General features: G+C 35.5%; 1 protein-coding gene across 2 annotated transcripts in view; it reads right to left on the reverse strand.

Moving 5' to 3' along the window:
• Positions 1–27,383, reverse strand: part of UBE2H (ubiquitin conjugating enzyme E2 H) — a 157,391-nt gene that overhangs the window by 51,764 nt on the left and 78,244 nt on the right. For both annotated transcript variants that reach the window (XM_069087208.1, XM_069087207.1), the window contains exons 2-3: positions 13,041–13,117; positions 11,141–11,215 (exon numbers count right to left, since the gene is read on the reverse strand). In XM_069087208.1, coding sequence (XP_068943309.1) covers positions 11,141–11,215; positions 13,041–13,117 — 152 coding nt within the window. The remainder of the gene's footprint in view (positions 1–11,140; positions 11,216–13,040; positions 13,118–27,383) is intronic.

The raw sequence follows: 27,383 nt of genomic DNA on the forward strand, positions 1-27,383 counted from the left end.
ATTCAATATACAGTGCTCATGGACTAATTCATTTTTAAGGAAAGGCCCAACTAGCACCAAGAGACACAGACAATCCAGAAGCAAAATATAGAGGTTTCACATTCAGCATAAGACACATAAGCACACAGATCAGCTGTGTTCCAAAACTTCATTTTTAAGTCTATTTGGAATTCAGAACACATTTCCCCATAGCTACAATGTGATAAATATTCTAAGTTCCTTAAGGTCTGAGTCCCTGTCTAATTTGGCTTCATATTTTCCTCAGTGATGCTATATGGCTATGAATCATGAATCATCACAAACCTCTGAAGAATCAAAACTGTTGTAGACACAAAGGGCAGTGGAAAGATACCTGACAGACGTAAGTAACATATACTATATTATCAAATGGTGATTTGCATGTGAGAAGTGGCAGAAACAACACACCTAGAAACATGTATGACAGAGAAAGTAGAAAGGTCAGTGTAGCAGAATGAGACACGACATGGCATACCAACCACTGGTATATAGGATGATACAGATACAAAGCAGCCAGTTAGCACAGTAGATGAAATACTGGTGCTAGAGTAAGGAAGACCTAGGTTCAAATCCAGCCTCTACTTATGGGTGGAAGCCACTTATTAGCTCTATGACCGTGGATAAGTCACAAATTGCTGTATGTCTCAGTCTCCTAATCTGTTAAAATAGCACTTAACCTCCCAGGATTTTTTTGAAGAGCAAATGAGATAATATTTGTAAGGTGCTCTGCAAACTTTAAAGAACCATGTAAATCTTGGCCATTAATATATTACTATTAGGGTTGTCACCATCATCATCATCATTATATTTAAAAAGCCTTAAGTATTTTAGGTGGACTCCACTGGGAGGATCTTAGGAATTCCATTCCATTCAATTTAATACTTACTGATAAAAACTGTATAGGAAATGAAGGTGTAAAGGGTTAAATCTGCAATTCTAGAGAGTGCTCATACTGATGAGATGACACACACACATCAAATTATCAAATACATCTTCCCCAACACCTAAAACAATGTTTTAAATATGGTGTCACTCCCTCATCCCCTCCATCTCCTAGAATCCCTAGCCTCCTTTTGTTAAAGGCTCAAGTGCTATCCACATGGGGCCTTTCCTGATTTGAAGGAGCCCTGACATAGAAATACCAATGTAATGCAGACAAACTGCAGGAGTATATTCACAAGTCATTCTTTCCCTTAGCACTGCTGCTCTGAGGGCTTCTAGCTCCAAAGTTTATCTGCACCATAAAGCTGAATCCCCCAATAGGGGTTCAGCATTTACATTTATAGGGTCACCAACTGTCATTAACTGGGGCACAAGTACCAGCGATTAAACTTTGGCTGCAGGGGACTAATTGCTGCCACTGCTTGCTTTCATAAAGCAGAAACACAGGGAATCTCCTGGTGCCCACCCTGAGCATGGTGACCATTTGGAGATTCTAACACTTCCCTTTCAAATATCACTCCATCTAGTTTATATATAGTTATGGAGAAACTGGGTCAATTCCTTCTTGAACAGTGCCCACATAGTAAGGGGCTTAATAAATGTATTACTTATTGACTAACAGCAGCCACCTAAAGTGTTTTGTTAAATGAATATTAACTTTCCAACCTAGGCCATCAAAGTCTATTTAACATAAAATGTAATTTAATATAAAATATAGCTGACATAGAGTATTAATTATGGGGTAGGCTAGCTGGCACAGTGAATAAAGCGCCAGCCCTGGAGTCAGGAGGACCTGAATTCAAATCCAGCCTTAGATACTTAATACTTACTAGCTATGTGACCTTGGGCAAGCCACTTGACCTCAATTGCCCTGCCCTTCCCCCCCAAAAAAAAGTATTAATTATATATTATTATTAATGATGAAAATTCATTAAGTCTCTTCTCTCAAGGCTACAAATCCCTATTTCTTTCAAAATGATCTTTACATGACTTGGTTTTGAATCCACTCACCATCCTGTTCACTCTTCTCTAAGCAAATTTCAAGTTTATTAAACTTTCTTTTTAATTGTAGCACCCAGAGTTGGACATTCCTGATGTGGCCTGACCAAGGAAAAGGATGGTGGAACAATCACTTTCCTTACTCTGGATATTATACTTCTATTAATGCAGCCTAAGACCAAACAAGATGTTTGGCTGCCATATTATACACCACAGTGAACTTACATTCTACCAAAACCACCAATTATTCACATGAACTATTTTCTGGCCAGCTCTCCCTTGCTTATTAGCATTACATGTAGTTAATTTTATGGGTCCAAAGATGAGTTTAAATTTAATTTCATTAGCCTACCATTACAGTTTGCTGGGATACTTTGGGATCCCAATTTCATCCTCCAATGGATTAGGCTAGGTCTCCCAACTTCATGTCAGTTTGAAAATATTTTAAGTCTGCCTTCACTGTTATTCAAGTTATTGATAAAAAGGCTGGACCAGACTAAAATAAGAGTCTTGTGGCAATCCACTAGGATGGATAACACCAAAAGACTCCATAATGCCATTAAATAAAACAAGGGGGAAAAGCATTCCTCATTCAGTTTCTGGGGTTTAAGTAAGAAGATGGGTATAATTTAGGGAGGATGGAGAGATAGATACATGGTAACTTTTGGAAGACACTAAAAATAATTTTTTAGGAATAGTATTTTATACCTACTAGGCATTCAACTGGTGTCTGTCATTAAGCTCAAGGCCTTAGATATTGGTAGTACCACTTCTCTATCATGTCTAATTTAACATTAAAAATTCTGATTTTATTTTTCCTTGATAAATGTAATACATCAGTACAGTTCTTATTGATTAGGGTTAATTTTGGCTAAAATGGAATGAAAAGCTAACAGGAAAGGGGAAATAAAGAGGAGGACAGAGCATTAAATATGTCTATGTGTATAATGGAGAAGAACTGACAGTGAGCTCATGCACAAAAGAACTGGGGAAGGCATGAATGTGATTTCATAATGCAGTAAGATAGCGGGTTTCCCCTCATTAGACATCTCTAAGGAAAGGATGGATGATCCTGGGTTGACGCTGTAAAGGGGAGTCTGTTTAGGTATACTGGCTGGCATAGATGGCCTCTGATGTCCCTTCCAACTCTGAGTTCTGTGTACAAAATGTCCAAAGTAAGGAGGGGATTATAATTAAAGTGATAAGGAGTCATGAAGTTCCATGCTGCTGGATAGTGTTGTCAATCCAAGCCATAGTAGCCTTAAGTTGGATAAGAAGAAAGAAAGGTAGTGTCAACCGATTATTCTCATATGTGTGTGTGTGTGTGTGTGTGTTTTTCATAATGCAACTGACTCCAACCTTTGTTTTTTTCCAAGGCATATTTTGGCTTTTATTTCTGTGAAGTCGTTTCTAGTCTTTTCTTTTACTTTATATTACCTCAGATTTTCCTTCTTTTCTGAATCAAAGTGATCTGGGACACTTGAGGGAGGAGTTCTACACACGTCACCTTTCTTTCAATTAATCACTATTGTTGGTTCAAGAACACCCCCACTGACTGAAGATTGTTTGAGTCTCTGCCTCGCTAGTTAAACTACAATCCTTAAGCACATCTCTGAAACTGCAGTTTTTTCAATGTTGGTTGTATCAATACGCAAGTCACATTCTCTCACCCTCAGTTTCCTCATCTATAAAACAGAGATAAAGATAGTTGCAAAGCTTACTTCTCCGGGAGTGCTATAAGGCTTACATGAGAGTATGCATGCAAAAGCACTCTGCCAAATTTGAAGTGCTGTAAAGTTACTAGTTGTCATTATTATTTCCAAGGAATTCCTCATTACAAGAGTCTTCAAGAGGAAGCTACAGCTCCACAAACATCATGTCCTATTCACTGAGTACTGTCTGGTCCTTCCCTCTTCTCTACTTTTCAGCTTCCTTTTGCATACTGTTGTCCCCTATTAGATTGTAAGATTGTAAACTCTTTGAGGGCAGGGACCACCTTTTTCTTATTTATATCCCCAGAATGTCTGGCATGTAGCAGGCCCTTAATAATGTTTATTGATTATTGACAATACAGTTATTGCTATAAATAAGAGGGATTCACGCATCTGGTAGGAGTTGGATCAAGTGACCCCTAAGATTCTTTCTAACTCTCAGATTCTATGATTTTAAGTGTAGGAAACTTTTAAGATAATGCTCAAGGTGGAGCTTCAGAAGTACACAGACCATGGCTCACATTAGCAGCCACAGTAGACTTGGATGGCCAGTGTAATGTTTTAAACCACACAGCATACTCTTACTTGGAAATTTTGCTAGATTTCTTTAAAAAGTCAGGCATATAACCTTATACTTAAATCAAGTTTTGCTAGATTTCTTTTAAAAAAGTCAGGCACATAACTTTATACTTTAATCATGAAACTCCCTAAACACAAATCTCTGAATATAGGCTTAAATAGCAGTATTCCAAAGATAGAAGAACCAATGTACGGCAATCCTAGTATATAAAAAAGAGCTCCAAAATGAACAAACTTTCAAAAGAGGTTCAATTTCACAAGATTTACTACCATTTTAAAGCCACATCTGATTTTAAGTAGTATATTGTTGCCCATATTTTCTAAAGGTGGACAATAATATAATATATTATATAATATAATAATATATAGGGGGAATGAACTAATTTCCCAATAGAGGCAAACTTTGTATACAGTTAGCCTAAGGCTGTTGCACAATAATGTCATTATTACTGAAAAAAAGGGATTATCTAAAAAAATCAGATTAAGAGATAAGAGAGGAAATCTACTGAGAGAAATAGAAAGGTAGAATGGGGTAAATTTATCTCACAAAAATTAGGCAAGGAAAAGCTTTTATAGTGGAGGGAAAGAGGGGAGAGGTGAAGGGGAGTGAGTGAACCTTGCTCTCATCAGAACTGGCTCAAAGATGAAATAACATACACACTCAATTGGGTATAAAAATCTCTCTCAGCCTATAGAAAAGTAGGAGGGGAAGGGGATAAGAAAAAGGGGGTAATAAAGCAGAGGACAGGTTAGGGGAGGAGGTAGTCAGAAATAAAACACTTTTGAAGAGGGACAGGGTAAAAGGAGGGAACAGAATAAATGGGGGAGGGAGGATAGAATGGAGGGAAAAATGAAAAAAATTTTGAAACAAGTTTCTCTGATAACGGCCTCATTTCTCAAAGAACAGGGTCAAATTTATAAAAATAAGAGCCATTCCCCAATGGATAAATGATCAAAAGATGAAAAAATGTTCTAACTCGCTATTGATTGAAGAAATGCAAATTAAAACAATCCCAAGGTACTATCTCATACCTATTAGATTGGCTAATAGGACAGAAAAGGAAAATGACAAAGGTTGGAGGGGACTTTTAAAAAATGAGATATTAATGCACTGTTGGTGGAGTTGTGAACTGATTCAACCACTCTGTAGAGCAATTTGGAATTATGCCCAAAGAGCTAAAAAACCAGGTATACTCTTTGACCACTACTAGGTCTGTATCTCAAAAGAGATAAAAAACTAAAAGGAAAAGGACCTACATGTACAACAATATTTATAGCAGCTCTTTTCTGGTAGCAAGGAGTTGGAATCTGAGAGGATGTCCATCAACTGGGGAATGGCTGAATAAATTGTGCTATGTGATCATGATAGAATATTATTGTGCTATAAGAAATGATGAGCCAGATACTCTCAGAAAAACCTGAAAAGACTTACATGAGCTGATACAAAATGAAATGTACTATGTACAAAGTAACAGCAATATTGTAAGATGATCAGTGGTGAAAGGCTTACCTATTATCAGCAATACAATAATCCAAGGCAAATGTAAAGGACTTATGAAAAATGCTATCCATCCCCAAAGAAAGAAGTGGTGGTATCTGAATACAGATTAAAGCATATTTATTTTATTTTTCTTGAGGCTTCTTTTTTTTTGGGGGGGGGTCTATGTTTTCTTTCATAACATGACTAATATGGAAATTTTTCACATGACTACACATGTATAACCTGTATCGAATTGCTTGCCTTCTCAATGAGGAGGAGTGGGAAGAAGGGAGAGAATTTGGAACTCAAGAGTTTTAAAAACAAAAGTTAAAAATTATATTTATGGGGCCAGCTAGGTGGCACAGTGAGTAGAGCACTGGCCCTGAAGTCAGGAGGAACTGAGTTCGGATCCGGCCTCAGATACTTCACACACACACACACACACACACACACACACACACACACACACACTAGCTGTGTGACCTTGGGCAAGTTACTTAACTCCAACTGCCCTCCAAAAAAAAAACTATATATATATTTACATGTAACTGGGGGGAAAATACTAAATAAATTAAAAAAGAAAAAGAAGAACTTCAACATTATCATTATATAATTCTATTTAATGCCTTTCAAGTGAATCCTCAAGACATAATGTCATATTTTTACAAAACTAATTACCCTGGGTAGAGTTGAAAAGACTGATGCACCTATGTGTCCACATAAAAACTGTAATCTCGGTGAAACTAAATCTTTATTTGTAGACCCCCTCACACTCTTTTCTCTACCTTTGCATAAAAAAAGAGAGAGGCATACTATTTCTGACTAAGTAGTCATCTGAGACTGTTGCTTTTCAGAAATCCATTTAATGTTACTTCACCTGTAATTTTATTTCAATGTGCCTTTACTGTAATTCTATTTTTCTAATAATGACAGTGAGGCTTCAGTTCACCATAAAGTAGCTAATTGAAAATGCAGCTGTCATACACACATACATTCTGCAAAATCTCCAAAAGATTCATGATGGAAAGAGATATCCACATCTAGAGAAAGAACTAGTCTGAATCCAGACTGAAACAAACTACTTGCTCTTTCTTTCTTGTTTTGTTTTGTTTCCTCTTTCTCATTGTTCACTACATTGGTGATAATCCTTCTTTACAACCTGACTAATGTTTAATGTGAAGATATTTGTAGATCCTATATATTTTTTTCTTTTTGGAGGGGGAAGGGCAATTGGGGTTGTGACTTGCCCAAGGTCACATGGCTAGTTTTTGTGTTAAGTCTCTGAGGCCACATTTGAACTCAGGTCCCCCTGACTCCAGGGCCAGTGTATAGATCCTATATTTGATTGCATGCAGCCATGGAGGGAGGATGGGGGGGGGGGCAGAAAATTTGAAACAAGGGATTGTGGAACTGAATGTTGTAAACTAAAAGTAAATAAATAAATTTTTAAAAATGAAATACAAACACTAAGATTGCTTCAGAAACTTAAATTTTAGGTCTTGGTGTCATGCTCTGTCTGCTGAAGAATAACTACTGTTTTCAGTTTATTTGCTGATTCAATTTTAATTTAGAAATACCTTTCAACTCTCTGAAGTCAATTAAAATCCATCATGATAAGTAAGATTTCCCCAGTAGTACCTGACATTTCTGATTCTCAATTTAACATATGTAGCACAAGACTCTCAAGATTCTGTGAATTGTCCTGATAATACTAAATGCTTTAGTAAATACTTGGAAAAAGCTACTCAGAGAAAGTTCCTAAAATTGCTCCATGATCATATGGAATCATAGAACACAGAAAGAGAGCAGGAAGTTATCTCAAAGTTTATCTAATCAATTTAACATTAGTCTAACTTCCCAGCACATGATAGTACAAGAAGTCTTATTAATTGATGATGTTCTCTGTACTCATTCATCATCATAATTAGATCTTTTGAGAGAAGGAACACTGAATTTCTCTATTCATGCTCAAAGGTTAAAGCATAATGTTACTAGGGCTATAGTCAAAAATTCAATCCTAAAGTGACTCTCTTCTATGACAATAAATGTGCCCCTGACATGTTAAATCAAAAATATGTGACCGAGTGTACAAATATGCCACCAAAACTTAAAAAAAAAAAAGCTCAAAAGAACATACAATTCAAAATATATTCCCCCCTATGATTATTTTCCTTTATAAAGAAAAGGATTATACTATGGCCCAACACAGTGATCAGTCATGATGAGTAATCAGTTAAGTATTGTTGATAGAAGGCAGCAACAGAATGACTAATAGCCCACAGTGAAGGTAATTCATCTGTCTATGCATCCATGAATAACCCAGAGATAAACTGACTACTTTTTAAGTCTGGTGCCCTAAACATTTTCCCCTTTGTTGTTTCTTCATTTCCATAGTTAAGGTAGGGTCTTTTCAACACAAAAAGCTAAGAATTACCTAAGGTGTTAATTTCAAATGGCCACTTTGAAGTTCTGTAGCAAAATGGCTTTGATTAGAGATAGCAGGGTTTAAAATAATACCTTGTTGCTAAGTATCTTACTAGTCAGAATGTGTGAATTGGTTTGCTCAACTTCTATACATTCTTTCCCTTAAGGCAAAAATTGCAGGCACTCCCTTAGATATTAAAAAGTACCTGACTTACAGGCCTTTGCACACATGTAAGACAACTTGCGCCAGGCTGGAGACTTGCTTCTCCCAGGAAAATGAAAGAAAATGAGTGTTGCCTTCTCTGACTGAAGGAATAGGGGCACAAATGTTGTCTCAGTTTCTGTTTCCTCTTATTGCCATACAAACCTTCCCATCCAAACAATGTCTTAAAAGCTTCATAGATTCCCAAACTAATGTATAAGAACCTATTTAGCCCAATAAAGGTGTCTACATTAAAACACAACTGATTTATAAACATCTAGATTATAACCTTATGTAAATTAGGAGTTAACTGATTTGTCTTTTTTTTTTTTAATCAACTAAAGACATTGTAGTTAGTTTTCTCTTCACCCTCTGTTGTATATCAGCAGAGATTAAGGGATTAAAAAAGAACCATTTAAAGGGCTATCAGAATCAGATGACTCAAAAGAAAGTACAGTCAATCCTCAACATTCATTCATTTAACTTTCATGACTTCAAGCATGCCTGCAATTTTATCAGTAACCTCATTTTCATTTTTGACTTGCCAACTGTGCACATTCAGGCTATGTGGAGTAGAGAAAAAAATGGAGAGGTACAATGTGTGCAAGTTTGTGGATTGGCTGGTACCAGGTACTTTAATCTCCTTTACCCTATCATAGTAAACATCTTTCCATGCTTTCACCATGTGTCCATTGTTCACCTTTAAAACTTAAAAAGTTTTGTGTTGCAAATATGCCCCCAAAGCTTAATACAAGTCTTTTGGGCTATAAGCCCAACCCATCAGTGACAGGGCTTAGTGAGAAAATAAAGGTGTTAGATAAACTCTGTGCCAGAATGTCTACAGCAGCTGATGGCTATGAAAGATTACAGTTTTTGGTGGTTGGGGGAACCTAATCCCCTATTTTCCATACTCTACTTTTTGACTTTCCCACCCCTGGAAAGTTAAGGGTTGACTGCATCTAGAATCTAGGCCTTGCACATTAGAACTTACTAAGTGCTGAATAGTTTAGTTGAATTTAATTTAACTAATCCTATGCTTTAGGAGTCTTCACAAAGACTGATTTCTATTTCCCTGCCTTTCATCAGATTAATGGCTAAGAATGAGAGACAATTGGGGTGGTGAGAAAAGTACCAATTCATTTATCTACACCACTGCTTCCCTTTTATTTAGTGAGAGGTATGAGTTCTCAAAATAACTTGGAGAAAATTCAACTAAAAAATTAAATTATTCTTTGAATTAGCAGTAGGATTTCCAAGTCATAATGTGTGTGTGTTTCAAAAGGTTATTTAAAATAAATTACTTGGCCTTTTAATTAAGAATATTTTTGATGGCTGAATGAATTAGAAGGGAGAATGCTGAATCTGCCTAGTGAGGATTGGTTTTCCTGGCCCCATCTACCTCAGATAAAAATGCCATGAGCTTGGGACTTAGCCATAAGCCTGAAGCAGAGGCAGATGGTCAAGACTAAGAGCTTTTTGTCCAGGGGCATCTTATCTGGGATCAAAACCCTTTAGAGAAACACCACTTCTTAGAGAACCCACCCTTCCTGAACTCTATGACATCTTGCATCAGCTGTACAATTATCTCATGATATTGGTAATTCCTGTGGTTCCTAGCCTCTTTTAGCCTAGATCCGCAGCCTCCCTTTCCGGCTCAGTGAATGGTTTTATTGTGTTTGAATGTTATTTTCTTGTCTTTCGTATTTTGTAAGTGCTTTTAGTGTTCTATAATTTAAAAAAGTTTTTTTCCCCAATTTGATGAAGAAGAGTCATCCCAAAGTCAAAAAAACTAAAGTTACTACCACTCTACAATTCAAAAATTACACTTAAAGGTGCATCTTTCATCACAAATAAGTATCATAAAATATTTTTTTATTATAATGTCCAAGCCCTTTAATAATGTTAAGTTAACAACATCACAGATAAAGATAAAATCATTGGAATTACAGGATCATAGATTTAGAGCTGGAACTAATCTCAAATCATTACTGAATCTAGGGTGGCTAGGTGGCATAGTGAATAGAGAGAGCACCTGCCCTGGAGTCAGGAGGAACTGAGTTCAAATCCAACCTCAGGCACTTAACACTTACTAGTGTGACCCTGAGCAAGTCACTTAACTCCAACTGCCTGGCCTTATCCCCTCCAAAAAGAAAAAAAAATCACTGAATCAAAACCCCTCATTTTGCTGATGAGGAAAACTGGGGCATAGAAAGGTTAAATGACTTGGCCCTGGCCACACAACCATTAAGTATCAAAGGTGGGATTTGAATACAAGTCTTCAAATTGGGAAAAAAAATTAAAATGGAAGGAGTAATGATGCTACTACATACTCTGACCAGAGAGACAATTTTAAAAAGTTCTTCTTGTGGAGAAATTACAGGCCTACAAGATTGGAATTTTGACAATATGCTATGCCAAAAAAATAAATTGTATATTTTGCCATTTTAACTGAAATTTAATTAATGTATTCATTATTCAAAGAAGGACTCTAAATATTCCTAAGTGCCTTCAGCCTCAGAACTCCTTAAAGTGCCTTAGGAGGGAAGAAAAGGAATAAATATCACCTTAGTCATAAGAGTCATCTTTAAAAGCAAACAATGTATTAAAAGGCGCCCCCTTTACAAAAAATATACGTAGTCACTAATTAAGTAAAAACAACAACAAAAAAGATTCACTCAGGTAATTATTATTAGAATTAACTTCCACAAGTTATAGCTTTCCAAATGTTTTTTCTCTCCTCATGAGATCAAAAACCTTTAAAGAAAAAATTGGATTATTGCATACCTATAGATGGGGATTTGAAAGGGTATTTATCAGGAAGATCCACTCTAACTTTCCACACTCCACCTTCATATGGTGCTGTAAAAGAAAAACATATTTGGAGATAAATTGTGAAACTTTTTTTTTAATATAAATTAAGCATATAACTGCAACAAAATTTAAAAGTCAGGATTGTAGGTGAAACTTTAAAATCCTTTATCACATCTCAAAAATCTTATAAATGCCCTTTTCTCAGTCTTCCTTTTACTTCTCTGGAGCATTTCTCACTGTTAACCATCTTCTGCATACTTTAACCTCTCTGCGTTTTTGTCAAACAGCTCTGACAAAAGTATCTTCTGCCTGTCTGATCAATCCTTGCTGGTTTTTCTTGCAGTACTAAATACACCCTACATCCTATGGATTAAGTGTACCATAGTGCTCTTTATTATCAGCTGCCATGGTTCTATCATCTCTATGTAAATGACTTTCAAATTTAAAAATGCAGTCCTCACCTCTCTACTGAATTCCAATACTCCATCATCTCCAGTTACATGTTTGACATCTCCATCTGGATGTCCAGTAGGCATCTCAAACTCAACAGAGACAAAACTGAACTCACTTTTTTTTTTTTCCCCAAAAATAGACCTCTCCTTCTAAAGTCCTTATTTCATTCAAGACACCAGCATTTTTTTGGTAACCCAGGCTCAACTCTTCATGTTCATTCACCATTCTCTTCACCCCCACCCCCAATACTCAATCAACTACCAAGTTTCCTTGATTCTACTTCAACATCTTCTACATGTGTCTTCCCTCAATTCCTATCACAACTACCTCAGTGCACGCCATCATCTCCTCCACCTATACCACAGCAAGAGCCTCCTCATTGTAGTCTTCCTGAATCCAGTCTTTCCCTTCTCCAAGTGATCTTCCACACAGCTATCAAACTAATATTCCTATAATGAAGTAACTCCCTTACTCAAGGAGCTTACCCCACAGAATCTATGACAAAATATAAATTCCACTGATATATAAGGCCTTTCACAATTTATCTCCAAGATATCAGATATTCTATGCTCAACCTTGTCTACCTGTTATTCTCTCATACATAATATTCCACCTTCTACCTCCATGCCTTTACATGGGCTGTCTGTCCCACATATCTGCAATGTTCACTCTACTCAATTATATTTTTTTGAAACCCCTAGCTCCCTTCTAGGCTGTTTAAATGCCACCTCCTTCAAAATACCTTTCCTGATTTTCCCACTTACTAGCGTTCCCCCACACCAAAACCACTCTTTATTTATTGTGAATATGTTGTCTCTCCTTAATAGAATGTAAGCTCCTTTGGGGAAAGAGACAATCTTTTGATTTTTTTTGTCCTCGGTGCCTTGCACAATGCCTGATATCCAAATACTTCATAAATGCTTTACTGATCAATAAACTAGTTTCTATAGGAATAAGAAATCGATTTTTGTATTAATATTTAATTTACTTTCAAAGTAATTTTTAAATTAAAAGACATATGACAAGAAAGTCTGCAAGAGACAGATTTCATTGTTTTAGAGATTCACTTATTCTGTAAGAATTACTGAAAGACTTTAGTTAAAAAAAAACCACTCATTAGCAGGACATGGTCATATACCTCCCACCACACACAAAGAGGATGCAGCTATAATAAAACCTGAATTCACCAATAATCTATTATAGAATGAAAACCCTGAATTTATAAATAATCTATTGTCATGGAGAAAGAGAGCATATAAACAGGGCATAAGATTCCACAATGGCCCTGTAGTTCAGATTAAATTGGTTTCCAATTATCATAGGTGCCATCTGTCCAATATTCTCTTTGCATGTTGCTTTTGCTTTTTCTGAAAGTCAATTAGTATAAGCAGGATTACATTGAGAAAAGACATATACTTACTTCCTTGTGGTCCATAAAACTTCACTACAAATTCATTGAGTCCTCCTAGGATTGTGACTTCATGTTTGCTTTCAATGCTGACATTGAGGGTTAAGGAAAAGTATCCATGTTTAATATTACATGACAGAACTATCACTCATATTTCCAAGAGAAGTTATGAAGTCTTACTAGAATTATTGTATGAATCTTATAAAAGAGAAGATGGTATGAATAGGAAGTACATAATATAAGAGTCCTATGAATTGAGACATACAGTAATTTGTTGCCAGTATTTATACCTTCATTGAAATCCAAGCGAAAAGTTTAAGTCCTTTAGAAAATTTCCATCTTCAAATCCTACAAACAGTTGAATATAGCAGCTAATAAAATTTGTTCCTTGAAAGGCAGCATGGCACAGTAGAAAAATTCTGGTCCCAATCCTGCCAATAAGTTGTCATATGATTCTGGGCACCACCTCCCAGGATTGCTATGAGGATCAAATTTGACGGTATTTGTGCAGTGCCTGGCACATAGGAGGTGCTATCTAAATGTTAGCTATTATTATTATATCAATATACTGATTTCATCAGCATTGCCAAGAGCCATAACAATATTAATAACAGCAAAAATAACAGCATTGATATAGGGCTATAAGGTTTGCAAAGTGCTATATATATATATATATATATATATATATATATATATATATATGTATATATATATATATATTAACTCAACAAATGTTTTAATACCTCTTCACCACCCACCCTGGGAAGTAGGTACTATTATTAACCCCTTTTTAAAAAAACATGAGGAAATTAAAACATAGAAGATATAAGTGATTTGTCCAGGGTCACACGACTGGTGTCTGAGGCAGACATTCAAACACAGGTCTTCCTTACTCCAAGTCCCACATTATCCACTGTGTTATGGCTGTGGTTCAGTCAATACTTCCGAACATAACCGTCTGTTACTGTTGAGATGATCTGACTCTTTGTGACCCCATGTAGGGTTTTCTTGGCAGCAATACTGGAATGTTTTGCCATTTCCTCCTCCAGTTTATTTTACAGATAATGAAACTGAGGTAAATAGGGTTAAGAGACCTGTCCAGGGTCACAGTGCTAGTAAGTATCTGAGGCCAGATTTGAACCTAAAGAAATGAGTCTTTCTGACTCTAAGCCCAGTACTCTATCCACTGCACCACCTGTACTATGTGGTTGACTATTAATCCCTGTACCATAATCATTCTACTTATGACCTAACTATTCAGTCAGCCAACTAGCATTTATTAAGGACCAACTACGTGCAGGTCACTGTATTAAGCACTAGTGAGACAAGTAAATGAAAGAACACAATCCCTGCTCTTAAAGGGCTCATAGTCTCAAGAAGACAAAACACAAACAACTCTCTAACTTCAGGCTATATACAAGATGAAATGGAAACAAAAAACAGAGGGAAGGCATTAGCTTTAAGACAGTTCAGGAAAGGTTTCTTATAGAAAGTGAGACTTTAGCTGAGACTGAAAGAAGCCAGGAAGAGGAGACATGGAAGGAGAGTCCTAGGCAATGGGGTATAGTCAACAAAAACACCTGGGAGTCATGGAATGGCAAGGAGGCCAGTGTCACTAGATTACAGAATACATGGCAGAGATGTAAGGTATAAGAAAACTTGAAAAGAAAAAAAAAGCCTGAAAAGTAAGGAAAGGCCAGGTTTTGGAATGCTTTACAAACCAAAAAAAACATTTTATATTTGATCCTGGAGGCAAGAGAAAACCACTGGAGTTGACTAAACAGGAAAAACCAAGTGAATAAAGAATGATCATTGTTCAAGATATGCTATGAAGTTAGGTAGAGATATGGACAGAAATAAGAGCTATAGATACAGATGCCCATGTATATAAGCATATATACATACAAGTCACAAATATGTACATGTATTTATATACACACTTTCATACATAATATTTAATATTATACGATATATGACATGATCGTATGATATATAACATGACAAGACATGACGTGATATAATATGATGCTCATCAGTAAATAAATCTTCAACAGATGCTACAAACCGGCAAGCTGGGCTCAAAATTGAACAAGGAAAGAGTTGCTTTTAGAAAATTGCAACTTCTTTTGATGACCTTTAGCTTTCACCTAGAACAGAAGTCCATCTTTTTAATAAGAATGCTATTCTAGTGATGTCATGTGTCTGTAAATCATGAAATAACACTGGTAATTCAATTCAATAAAGATTTATGAAACACTTACCACATGCCAAACATTATGCTGGGTACTAGAGATACAAAGACCAAAATGAGAACATTTCTTCCCTCATGAGGTATACATTCCCCTGGAGGCAACAGCATATACATCCAAAAAGAATGTTTTTTAAAACATGAAGTATTTTCTCAGGAGACAGCACATGTCTACTACAAAGGGAAACGTGTTAAGTTCAGAAAGTGTATTTCAGGGGGTACAATATTAGGATAAAGTAAAGTCAGATATGTCAGGAAGGAATGGGCCTGATGTAGATGGGTATAAGGGAACAGGAGTAGTGGCAAAGAAAGGTAGGTTCGGGCTAGGTAACCTACAACTTAGTCCTAAAGTTAGGAAGTTGGCAATTATTCAAAGAGTATGGCATAATAGCATTCTCATAGGTTTTGTCTCCTCTTCCAAAAAGAACTTTGTGTCCTTATGTTTCCTCTTCCCCTAACAAATGCATTTCTTTAAAAACTGATTTTATGTCATGATTTTTGTTGCTTTGGTGTCAAAACAGCTAGCTACACCTCTAATTCATATGTTAGGATTTTCTGCCCCTAAATTTAAGCCAGTAAAGCAAAGTAAGTCACCCATAACATCTCAGTGACATCCACCTTGATAGTCAAGTACTAATTGACTGAAATGAAGATTCAAAACTCTTAGATATTATCCCTAGCACAAATAGATCTGCCATATACAGAGCTAAATATATTGGGTTAGGAGGCGGGGTAATAGAGGATTATTTGCTTTGACTAATATAACATTTTCTTATATATAAAAACAGAAATAACCTATTTTTATGCCTCCCAAAATGTCTTTGGCTCCTCCTCCTATAGTTAAACACTCAATACCTGCTTTCCCACAAGCTGAGGCAGCTAGGTGGTACAGCAGAGGAAGCACTAGAATTGGAGAGCAGGGAGACCTGAGTTTATTCCAGACTAGGCACACAAGGGTAACCTTGAGCAAGTCACTTAACCTCTGCCTCAGTTTCCTCAGTTGCAAAACAGGAATAATTCTAGTACATACTTCATAGTACCTACATCAAAGGGTTGGGATTGGTGGGAGGATCAAATGGAATAACCGTAATGCAGTTAGCATGGTACCTCATATATAATAAGTGCTTAGTTCTTTCCTTTTTTCCCAACTGAGAAGGTATCAAAATTTGACAGTTTTAAGTATTATAACTTCAAGGTCTAAAATGCTAATGAGCTAAATTTATAAATCTCTTCATGCAAAAGGAGAGGACCACTTAGCCACTCTTCAAGTAACATAACATTTATTGCTTTGAATCTATAGACTAATAGGGGGAATTTTAACTGATGGAATTTTGGGAGAAAGTCTCCTCAAAACATTCTACAACAGGTTATCCAGAACCATAGGAAAACATCAAAGATACTAAATGTAGTCTCATCCATTCCCTAAACTTTTAATGACCATTTCAGAAAAAGAGATTTAAAGAAACAGGAATGAAAGCTTAATGAGAAAGGGATATTAGCCATTTTAATAGAAGCATTACAGAACAATTTTTTTTTGCACTTCAATAACTTTAGAACATTCTTTGCAATGAATATCCCTTTCCATCTATCTATTAGTACACATCCAGATAGAGCTATAAAATCAGATTTACAGACCTAAATGAACTATTTTGATACCTTGTACGTTAAAATTTTTCACCACGGCATATAGAACTGGCTTATTTCCAGCTCACAGAAATGGCAAATGCACCTCTGATGAACATGGCTTCATTCTAAACAAATATTAGTTTAACTTTATAAGGTCAAAAAATCTACTGGAGATAAAACTGAGGAAAAAGAACCTTTAAACAATAATTGAGATTCTTAAATCTATGTCAACCATAGCTAAGATTATTAAATATATCAACCAAAGTTGATTCTTAAAAAAAAATCACCATTAACTAAATTAAATTCTCTTACTATAGTACAAATAGGTTCACCATTAAAGAAACAGAAGAATTTTTCAGAAGAGGAAAGTATAAGTTAGAAAAGTTCAGTACTATTGGTGGCCCATTCATTTCCCCCTCCACAAATCTTCAAAGACTGAAAGTAAGGGTTCCCCCCTTTTATCATTTTTAATGTTATACTTTAGAAATTTAAACTGACTTTTAAAATTTTCTTTAAGGGAAAACCAATCATTTTGCAAATTTTAGACTCACATCACCTATTACTATACTAGCTTCTTAATTCCCTAAACTGAATAGTTTTGGGTTACCAGTCAGCAAAATTTCTAATGGCTTGCTTCTCCTTGAGTGCCCTTATCCCTTTGACCATTATGAATGCAATGAGTTTCCTCTTTTCTCCTCTAACAGTAAGTTGAAGAATATGTTAAAGGGGGTATGAGGTTCTCAAAAAACCTTCTTGTGATGAGGATGGCAAGTGACCACAGTGCTTATGGCTAGAGCAGGGAGAGTGCTAGGGAAGGAATGGAGATTGAAAGGCAACAATAGTAGATGTGGCCAAATTGTAGAGGTTCACGAAAAGTCAGCTTTACAAAGTCTGAATTTTATTTTGTTTTGAGTAGGAGATAATTCAATTAAACGCATGTTATTAAAAGAATTCAGTAGAGATGTACAAGATGGATTAGAGTTGGGAAAGAGAACAGAGGAACAAAGACTACCTCAGAAGAAAAAGCAACTGTTGGAAAGAGATATGAAAATAACCTGAAGCAGAATCATAAGTATTAGAACTGACCTTGAGATCTCTTACTGCAACTCCTGATCTTCCCACATGAGAGAAGTAAGGCTCAGAAAAATGAGTCTATGTGGCAAAGCTAGGACTGAATCCCAGGGTTCCTCATTCATGGCTGCATTACATTGTGCCAGAGAATGTTAACTTCTGCTTTTGGAAGAAACTTTTATGTGTGCAAGTCACATACACTTTTGCATTTATTTAATGCATCCGATACAGCTAGCATAATAACTGGTGGCAGTGAATTAATTGTAGTAAAAGGCAGGTGGTTAAGATTTACTGGCTTACTAAGACATGTGAGCTAGCTAATTAGATAAAAAAATCTCAGACAGGGAGGGCACTGCATGGATGCGCAGGCAACAGAACACTCTTTTCCTAGGGTGAGGACAGTGGGAATAGATAAGAAAAGTATTGAATTCAGAGATATTTCAAGAAGCAAGAGAACTCAGTAATTAACCGGAAATATAAAAAGGATGATCCTAAGTTGATTTTGCTGGGTTTTCTACAAGAGGAACTGCCAAAGCAAAAATAAAATTCCATTCATTATAGATATGTTCTCATCCACCTTATTATCTTGCTTGACTTAGGAAGTTGTGAGTATTTAAATGAACACAGTAACAGAACTAAAAGTATACCAAATAAATAGCTTCTAAAATTAAGTAGCCATATAAAGCTGAAGGAAGGAGGAGTCTGTTAAAAGATCAAATGAGTTTACATACAAAAGAAATATGAAAAGACAATTAATTTAACCTGACATTACAGCTTACAAATCTGCAGAAGCAACACTCTATTAGAAATCAGAACTAATGAATTGTGACGATCATACTGCACCATTGCAATTAATTTTAATCAATTTTTTAAAATTATGACTTACATGGACCATCAACTGTGAAAAGGCTGAAATATTCTTTTTATGGAAAGAATGAACCAAACTGCAATTTTTTTCATTTAAAATTTTTTATTCATATTTATTGTTATAGTATCTTCATTTCTGAATGTATTCCTCCCCCCTTTCCTACTCAAAGAGTTATCTGGCGTAAGGGAGAAAAAAATCAGCATAGGAAAACCAACACATTAACCAAACCTGACAATATAAGCAACGTCCATCCACATTGCCCTACTTCGGGATGGAAGGAAGGGAGGTGCATTTTTTAATCTCTTCTCGGGGACAAGTTCAGTTCAGTCACTATAATCTCACAGTTGTTTTTTGTTGTTGTTGTTGATCTTATTTACCATGCTGCTGTCATTTGTGTATACTGCTTTCCTGGTGCTTGTTAATTCACTTTCCAGTAAAAAAAAAAATAGGCCGGTATGTAAAAAAATGTTTATAGTAGTATTTTTTGAGATCAGAAAAGGCTAGGAACAAAATACATCCCCAACAAATGGGGAATGGCTAAACAAGCTGCGGTATATGAATGTAACAGAATAGTATTATGCCAAAAGAAATTATAACTGAAAAATTCAAAGAAACATGAGAAGAACTGTATGAAGTGGCAGCGAGGAAAGTAGAACCAAAATAAGAGAGACTACCCAAACAAAGTCAACATTAAGAAACAAAAAATTTCTGATCAAACATAATCATCCAGTTAATAAATACGTCTCTCTTTTTTGGTAAACGATAAACTATTTCCAGAGAATGTACTTTATTGGGGGTTTTGTTTGAGTTTTCATTGGGAAATATCTGTGAAACCAAATCGTATTAAAAACAATTTGAAAATCACAAAACCAGGGGAAATTTTAGATACAACAAAATTCTAAGAAACAAAATTCTTGGCAAAACCTCCCTGTTAAGAAAATAATATCATCAAGAAGGAAAACGTCAGAGTCGAATATATACTGTATTCATTTTCAAAGCTTTATCATTTGAGTATAAATACTTGGAAGATTACACTCTCTAACACCCTCATTTTATAAACTTATATGTGTGAATGCATGTATTATTCTTAAGGCCAAAGACCTAAAGGATCTAAGGTCTGTTACTTATTCTAAGTAAGAAGAAAGAAAATAGGAAAGGCTGGTCAAAATGAAAGAAAATGGAAATTATGAAAAAAATTCTTAAAATTTGTTTTATTTTAAAAATCATTTCCTATCTATCCTGTATGCAGTACATATTTGTTTGCTTCTTGCTTCCCCTCATTAGACTGTAAGTTCTCTGAGGGCAGGGACTCTGTTTTGTTTCTTTTTTTTATCCCTAGTACAGAGACTGGCACATAACAGGCGTCTAATAATTGTATACTAACTGACTGGAAAGTTTTCAATCATAATTGAAAGGGGGGAAAAATAAAAAAAAAAACACCCCACCCAAAAACCTCTTTATTCTAAAACTCAAGTAGTCAAAAATTAAACTAAAAACCCAATAAATAGAAGGCTCTAGCTAAAATGAAAGATATGCACTATGAAATCTGTGTAGGTATGATAACCACAAAACCTCTATACAATAATAGTGTGTTAAAATCTTTTTTGCTTTTGTATAAATTATAACTGAAAAATTAAGTCTAAAGATGCTTCAGTAGCAACTAGGTTGAGATACAGAATCTAAAAAATTTTTTTTCCAATGGTAAAGATTTCTTCTACCTTCTGATATTAGTAACAGACAAATATCCCTTCATACAAAAGAAAACTCAGAAGCAGAGCAGATATTAAAATAGTTGTTTGGGATGAAGGCACTGGAAGAAGGCAGAGGCAGTGGAGGGCAGTGAAGGAGGGCAGTTCCATCACTTTCATGAGTAATGGAATGCCCACATGTAAAATATTAGTGCATATTTTTATTCATTTAAATGTAAATAGTAAACCATGATAGTCTTAATATAATTTCAAGGTTAGCTAGAAAGACATATATAACCATTTCTTATATATCTTATGGGTTTAAACAGCTTTTACCAGCAATAAAAATCCCTGAGCTCTCTACCTAACTTTAATGTATCTTCTTCTAAGATTAAGAGAATGGGAACTCAATTTGATGATTTTTAAAACTACAAAGAAAGAGGAAGCATTAATTTCTATAAAAATGGATTCTTGCTATCTTATATGAATGTAACATTCACATATCTCCTTTTTAAATTACTGAAATTTGCCTTCAATTTAGACTGAACTCAAGTTGCGTGGCAAGTATCTTTAAGGTGGGGACTGTCTATTCAATTTCACAGTAACTAAAATCCTGTGGAAAATCCTGATCTTTTGGGAAGATGTTATTGCCTATAACTAGGGAAGCTAGATGATATAAATGAATAATGCACCTGGCCTGGAGTCACGAAGACTAGAGTTCAAATCCAACCTCAAACATTTATTGGCTGTGTGACCCTGGGCAAGTCATTCAACCTTGTTTGCCTCGGTTTCCTCATCTGTAAAATGAGCTAGAGAAAGAAATGGCAAACCGTTCCAGTATTTTTGCCAAGAAAACTTGACATGGGGTCACAAAAAGTTGGACATGACTGATACAAATGAACAATAACACTTGCCTGTAACTAGATTGCTAATCCCAACTTCAATATCAGAAAATACTGAATTCAATACCAGAAGTCCTGATCTCCCAAATTCTATAACTTATTTTATTTTTCAAAGATGATTTATTCATCTACAATGAAAACTCAACTTGTCTCATTAACCAAAATATCTGTTTCAAGTCTGTTAGTCAAAGTATTCCTCCTTCTTCCTCCTAAAATACTGCAAAAACACTGACAAATTCTTACTGTTTAATACATCCATTTCTAGAATCCAAGCAAAATCACTTTTGAATGTGTTTGTTCAAGATATTACTCTTTTTCTGTTCAACATGCTGCCATATCAATTTCCAAACTTAAGGAATATTTTTCACTGATATTTAAACTTGTTTTCTGAGGACAGGAGGAAAAAAGGAAAGAACTTAACCCAACCCTAAATTACACAAGAAAAGAGTTTACTCTTTAAGTAAACTTACCCATAGGAAGCTTATCCCATCACAGGGTACATGGATTAACATGGATTAATTAGTTTCAGTCTTAGTACTTTCTAACCTTTCCTTTAGACTGGAGTATACCTTACTCTGGGGGGCCGTTAGTGTTCTACCCACTGGCTGCAAAAATGACAACAATAGCTAGGGACAAACATTCAACAAGGGAAGGTCTTAAATTTCACCAAAAATGTAAGTGTCATTTGATCAAAAATGCCATAATAAGGTTTTCCAAATGAACAAAATGGAGCTGTCTTGTGCAATGACTGCACCCAACTAAGCTGCTTATAGTAGAATACTACTAGAAAATATTTCTTCAATATTTAAAAAATTGTTCTATCAGTGTCGTTACTCCTTCCACCAATGTAAATCTCAACTCCACAATGAGGAAATCATTAGTGGAAGTCAATCAACAAAAAATTCATTACATTCCTACTATGTGCTAGGTAAAACAATTTTAACACCACAAGTAACTTATATTCTGTCAGGGAAAACAGCATGTACATAATTAGGTAAATAGAAAATAAGTGCATGGAATGACTCTAAGTAGGAGAGTGGTGGAAATGCATTCCAAGTATGGGTTTAGCCAATGTAAAAGCATAACGATAAGATATGGAGTGTTAAGTGACTGTGAGCTTCTTAAGTAAATGTTAAATGGACTATTTATTTTTCCCCCTTTCCTTGTAGCTCCCAAACTTAGTATGGTGACAGGCACAGAGTAGAGGTTTAACAAATGATAACTAGCTGCCTCACTGTAATATGGATGGGAATGGGGAGAGACTTGAGGCTGTGTCCAATTAGCAGGCTTATTTTGTTTTTCTTCACCATTTATATCCTATTAGCTTCTGGATTCAGCAGCAAAATTGATAATCCTCTTTTCTAAAATAAACTACCTGATTTTCTTTTATTTCCACTAACAAATTACCATGATTTTAAAATACTACCCAGTAGTCTGATCACCACATTATTTAAAAGGCAACGTGTACTCTAAGGATCTATATATGTACAATTCAGGCATCTGTTCAAACTTTTTCACTCCTAGCATTTCATCTCAAACTAGAAGAAAAAAATAATAACACAAAGGCTTCAGACACCAGATGGAGACAAGAATACCCACATTACTATCAAATCCACAATGAACATTTCAATAGCTGACCTAGAAAACAGGCTATCCTGAAAACTTGGTCCTGGAAAATCTAACACACTTCAAGTACTTAATTAAAACCCTAAATTTTCCAGTACCCTAAGCCAACTCTCAGAGAATAAAAACTTCTCCCAAAGCCATTCAGACTACATTACATCTTGCACAAAAAAATTTATGTCCAAAATAAAGGAAGAAATTATACAAGGAAATCTTACTTTATCTTTCATTTTAAATTATTGGTATCCCAGAAATTTAAGACTTTTAGGATACCCTAAGACTGTTTCTAACTTTTATAAGAGATCACATTTTCTATGCACCAAGGGAATTCAGAATTTGAAGTAACCCTATGGAAAATTACTTTGTAAGAATAATAATTTTATGTTTTACCATTTTGTAACTATGAATTGTCATGTCAGGTTTTCACAACTCTATACACACCTATTTACAATACACTACGTATGGTCTCTATTTTCTCTGCCAAGTCTCCCAAGTCCCTCTCATAACGTGTCACAAACACTCACTTGAGTCTTTATTTCTCCAATAAGACAAAGTCCCTGGAAGAGCCCTTTTCTTCCTTACTTCCCTCTCTTCCATTTACCTTGCTTTCAAACAGTGCCTAGCATGAAAGTATTAGAATTTCAACAAATGTATAATGAATGACTACTTGTAGGTCAATTTTCTTTTTTGTCATCCATCCAGCTCGAAACCAATAAACATTTAAAATGACCAGAAGTACTCATTTCAAACCCCAAAATGTTCTATGCCCAAATTAGTTTAGGAAACTATGCTAAAGGATCATTCTCATAAGAGGCCTCAATATGAGTCTTACAGGGAAAAAAACCAAACAGGCCTTTATTGATAAGAATCTTATCATGCTGGGAGGTACTGTGCAAGGCAGCAGAGAAACAAAGGCAGAAATCAAAACAGTTCCTACTTTCAAAGAGTATTCTCTCAGGGAAGACAGCATGCATATAATGCTAAGAGGAACCAATCACATCTACAGTGTTTGACTGACTGATTGTTGGCAAGGATCTTAGTATGATTCTGATTATTTCAGCACTGGAAGAAATCTTCTGACTCTCTTACTATTTAATGACTCTTTCCCCACCTCTTTTGGATAGGCTCAAAAATAAAAGCAAATCCATATAACTGACAATTCCTACTTAATTCCTTACTCTGTGCCAACCTAGTTCTTTAAGTTTGAGGATTCCACAAAAAGTCCCAAAGATAGATGCCAAAGACCCCGGATTCCAGTCACGGTCTCAGAGAACTGCTTCCAAGCTGGACCAGTCTCTTCCTTGACTCGGCAGCACAGCCATGAGTGAGTAACTTCACTTGTTGTGTCCACTCCTTCATTACGCACTTCTCTTAAAGTAACCAAAGAAATCTTTTAAGGAGAAATGCTATTTGCCCATAAAATGCCAGATCCATTCAAGAACACCCTAAAATTAAGGGGCCACAACCAACTCTTCACACAATATGCAGATTCCATGGAAATGATCAAGTACTTGAACAGCACAGGCCTGAACTTAAAGGACAGCCTAATATGACTGAAATTAAGTTATATTAAAGATCTAGCTTAATCAGAAACAAATGATAAAAAAGGTAACAAGTGGGCCAAGTTAAGGCAAGGGCAAGAAAATCAAGTTAAATTTTAAAGTCAGGAAGTTAGCAAGAATTTTTACAAAAACTGAAAGTGCATTTCAGAACATTTGGTAGAATACTGCACTTGGCTATTAATGCCAACAGGAGCTGATTTGCCACTGTTTGCACTGTTAATAGTTTAGTAAGAGTAAATATTTTTTAATCTATTCAGTTTCTATCAAAATCCTGTCTAAGGGTTAAGACAGTATCATATGCTAGAGGAAAAAAGAAAAAAAAGGTTTTCCAGGGTGTAACAGCCACTTGCTTTCTCAACACTTTCACCATTTTTCCAGCTACCTATTTGTAGGATTCATGTTGCTGGTTCTAAAGGAATGGAGTAACCTACAGTTTTTACCCAAACACATGTAAGTATTTAACAAATGCTACCCACAAATTTCTAATGAAGTAGAAGTAAAACACTGAGGAAACAGTTTCTTTTGTACTATACTACCAGAACAGATGCATGGTACATGTTTGCAAACCACTTTGCAAGAACCAACCAGTTAATAAATACTGAGAGCTTGCAACCAGTCTTCAAAAAAAAATCATCAAAAAGATGAAGTAAAATAACATCTTAAAAATTAGATGTAGAAGGGACCTGCGAGATAAATTAGTCTGACTCACTCTTTTACAGATAAGAAAACTAAGTTTTAAGGCCCCTGGGTCACGTGACTAACAAGCTTCTAGACTAGATATTTTCTCTTTTAATCCTCCAACCTCTCCAAAAGAGAAATTATGTGCCACCCTCTCTCCCCAAAGAAACCCATCACTCCCCATCCCCTTCCCCACCACACAGCAAGCTACCAGTATTCAAGGCTGCCAGCCCAAAGACCCGAAACACAAGCTTTCAATAAAATTTAACCCCACACCCTGGATTTACTGCTCACTCCCCCCTTTCTAATGTGTCAATTCCAGAAGTTTACTCTGGCAACAAAAAGCGTAACAGCAGCAGCATTTTGTCCTGAAAAAGATCTCTGCAGGAGAACCAAAGATCATACAGAAAGGGGGCAGGACATGTGCCTCAGCTTGAAATAGAACTCAACCCCACACCCCACACTCCCACCTCCCAGAACTTTGGAGAACAAAAGTATAGAAATCAACCCGAGCACACTGCCAATGCCAGACTAGAGAAGCAAGGAAGTGAAGAAGCTGGACAGGATACTGGACCAGGACACTAGAGGAAAGGGCTGCTCAAGAAAGGGCCTATAAAGCACTCCACTAAGCAGGAGGGAAAGAGCTCAGAATCCCCTTGGAACCAGTTCCCTGAAAAAGTCTTTTAGGGCAAGAGACCTATGCTAGTGAACAGTTAACATAGAAAATGAAGTACCAACTGAAAGAAATCATTGATCACGTCTAGAAAAAAAAAACAAAAACAAAGGCTGCAAACATCAAGACAGTGTGGTTTAATTTAAGAACACAACTCAGAAACAATTTACTTTACAGACCATGATATAATAGTCATTGGGTTCAAGTACCACAAACAAAATACACAGACCCAAATGAAGACTTAATGAGATACTAAATGAGTGAGTCAAATAACAAATCAAAGAAACCATTAATGATTATGTAAAAGAAAATGATAATGAAAACACAATATACCAAATTTCTGGGGTGCAGTTAAAGCAGTCCTTTACAGGAGGAAATAAAATTTCCATAAACATATTAACAAAGTAGAAAAAGAGAAGACTAATGAACTAAACATGCATTTTTAAAAATGAGAGCACCAACATATAAGAAAAATCTAAAATAGGCACCAAAAGAAGAGATAATAAAATAATAGGAGAAATAGATTAACTGGAAATAAAAACAGAAAAGATAAAACCAAAAGCTGGTTCTTTGAAGATGCTAATAAAATTGATGAACCTGTGGCAAATCTGATTAAAGAAAATAGAAAATTAAATTTAAAAAAGCAAATGAGCAAGATGAAATCCCAACAAAATCAAAAGAAATAAAAACAATCAGAACATATTTTGCAGTTATATGCTAACAAAACTAAGAACACAAAAGAGAGATAAATCATCCCCCAAAATATAAAATTTCCAAAAAATTCAAATGTCAGTTAAAGCTCTTAAACAATCCAATCTCTCAGGAGAGGAAATAACATCCAGCTATAAAGGAACTAACAAAGAAAAAACCTCTTGGCCCTGAATTACAGCAAACTTGAAAAACACATTAGTACTCACACTTCACAAATTATTCTCAAGAAATTAAGAAAGTGCCCTACAGAATCCTTTATGAGAAAAATGTAGTCCTAATATCTAACCCAAAAAAAGATTAAACTCAGAAGGAAAACTATAGGCCAACTTCTTTAATGAATACTGCCTCAAAATTTTTAAACAAAATGCTATCTATAAAACAGATTACAGCAATTTATCCAAGAAATTACTTATTATGACCAAGCAAGATTTACACCAGGGATGCAATGATGATTAAACATTAGGAAATCATAATTAATCATATTACAAACCAAAACATCCCAAATTACATGATCAGCTCAATAGATACAGAAAAGACCTTTGACAAAATTTGTTATGCTAAAATCTCTACAAAGGATAGGCATAAGGGACCTTTTGTTAACATCATAAAAAAAAAAAAACCTATCTAAAACCAAAAGCTAGCAATATATGCAACAGGAATACAGTAGAACTTATCTAATTTGAAGCAAGGATGCTCACTCTTCCA

This window comes from Petaurus breviceps, unplaced genomic scaffold (genome assembly GCF_028583685.1).
Source record: "Petaurus breviceps papuanus isolate PSGF00001 unplaced genomic scaffold, PetGlider_PUasm1.0 181, whole genome shotgun sequence".
Classification (NCBI taxonomy): Eukaryota; Metazoa; Chordata; class Mammalia; order Diprotodontia; family Petauridae; genus Petaurus; species Petaurus breviceps.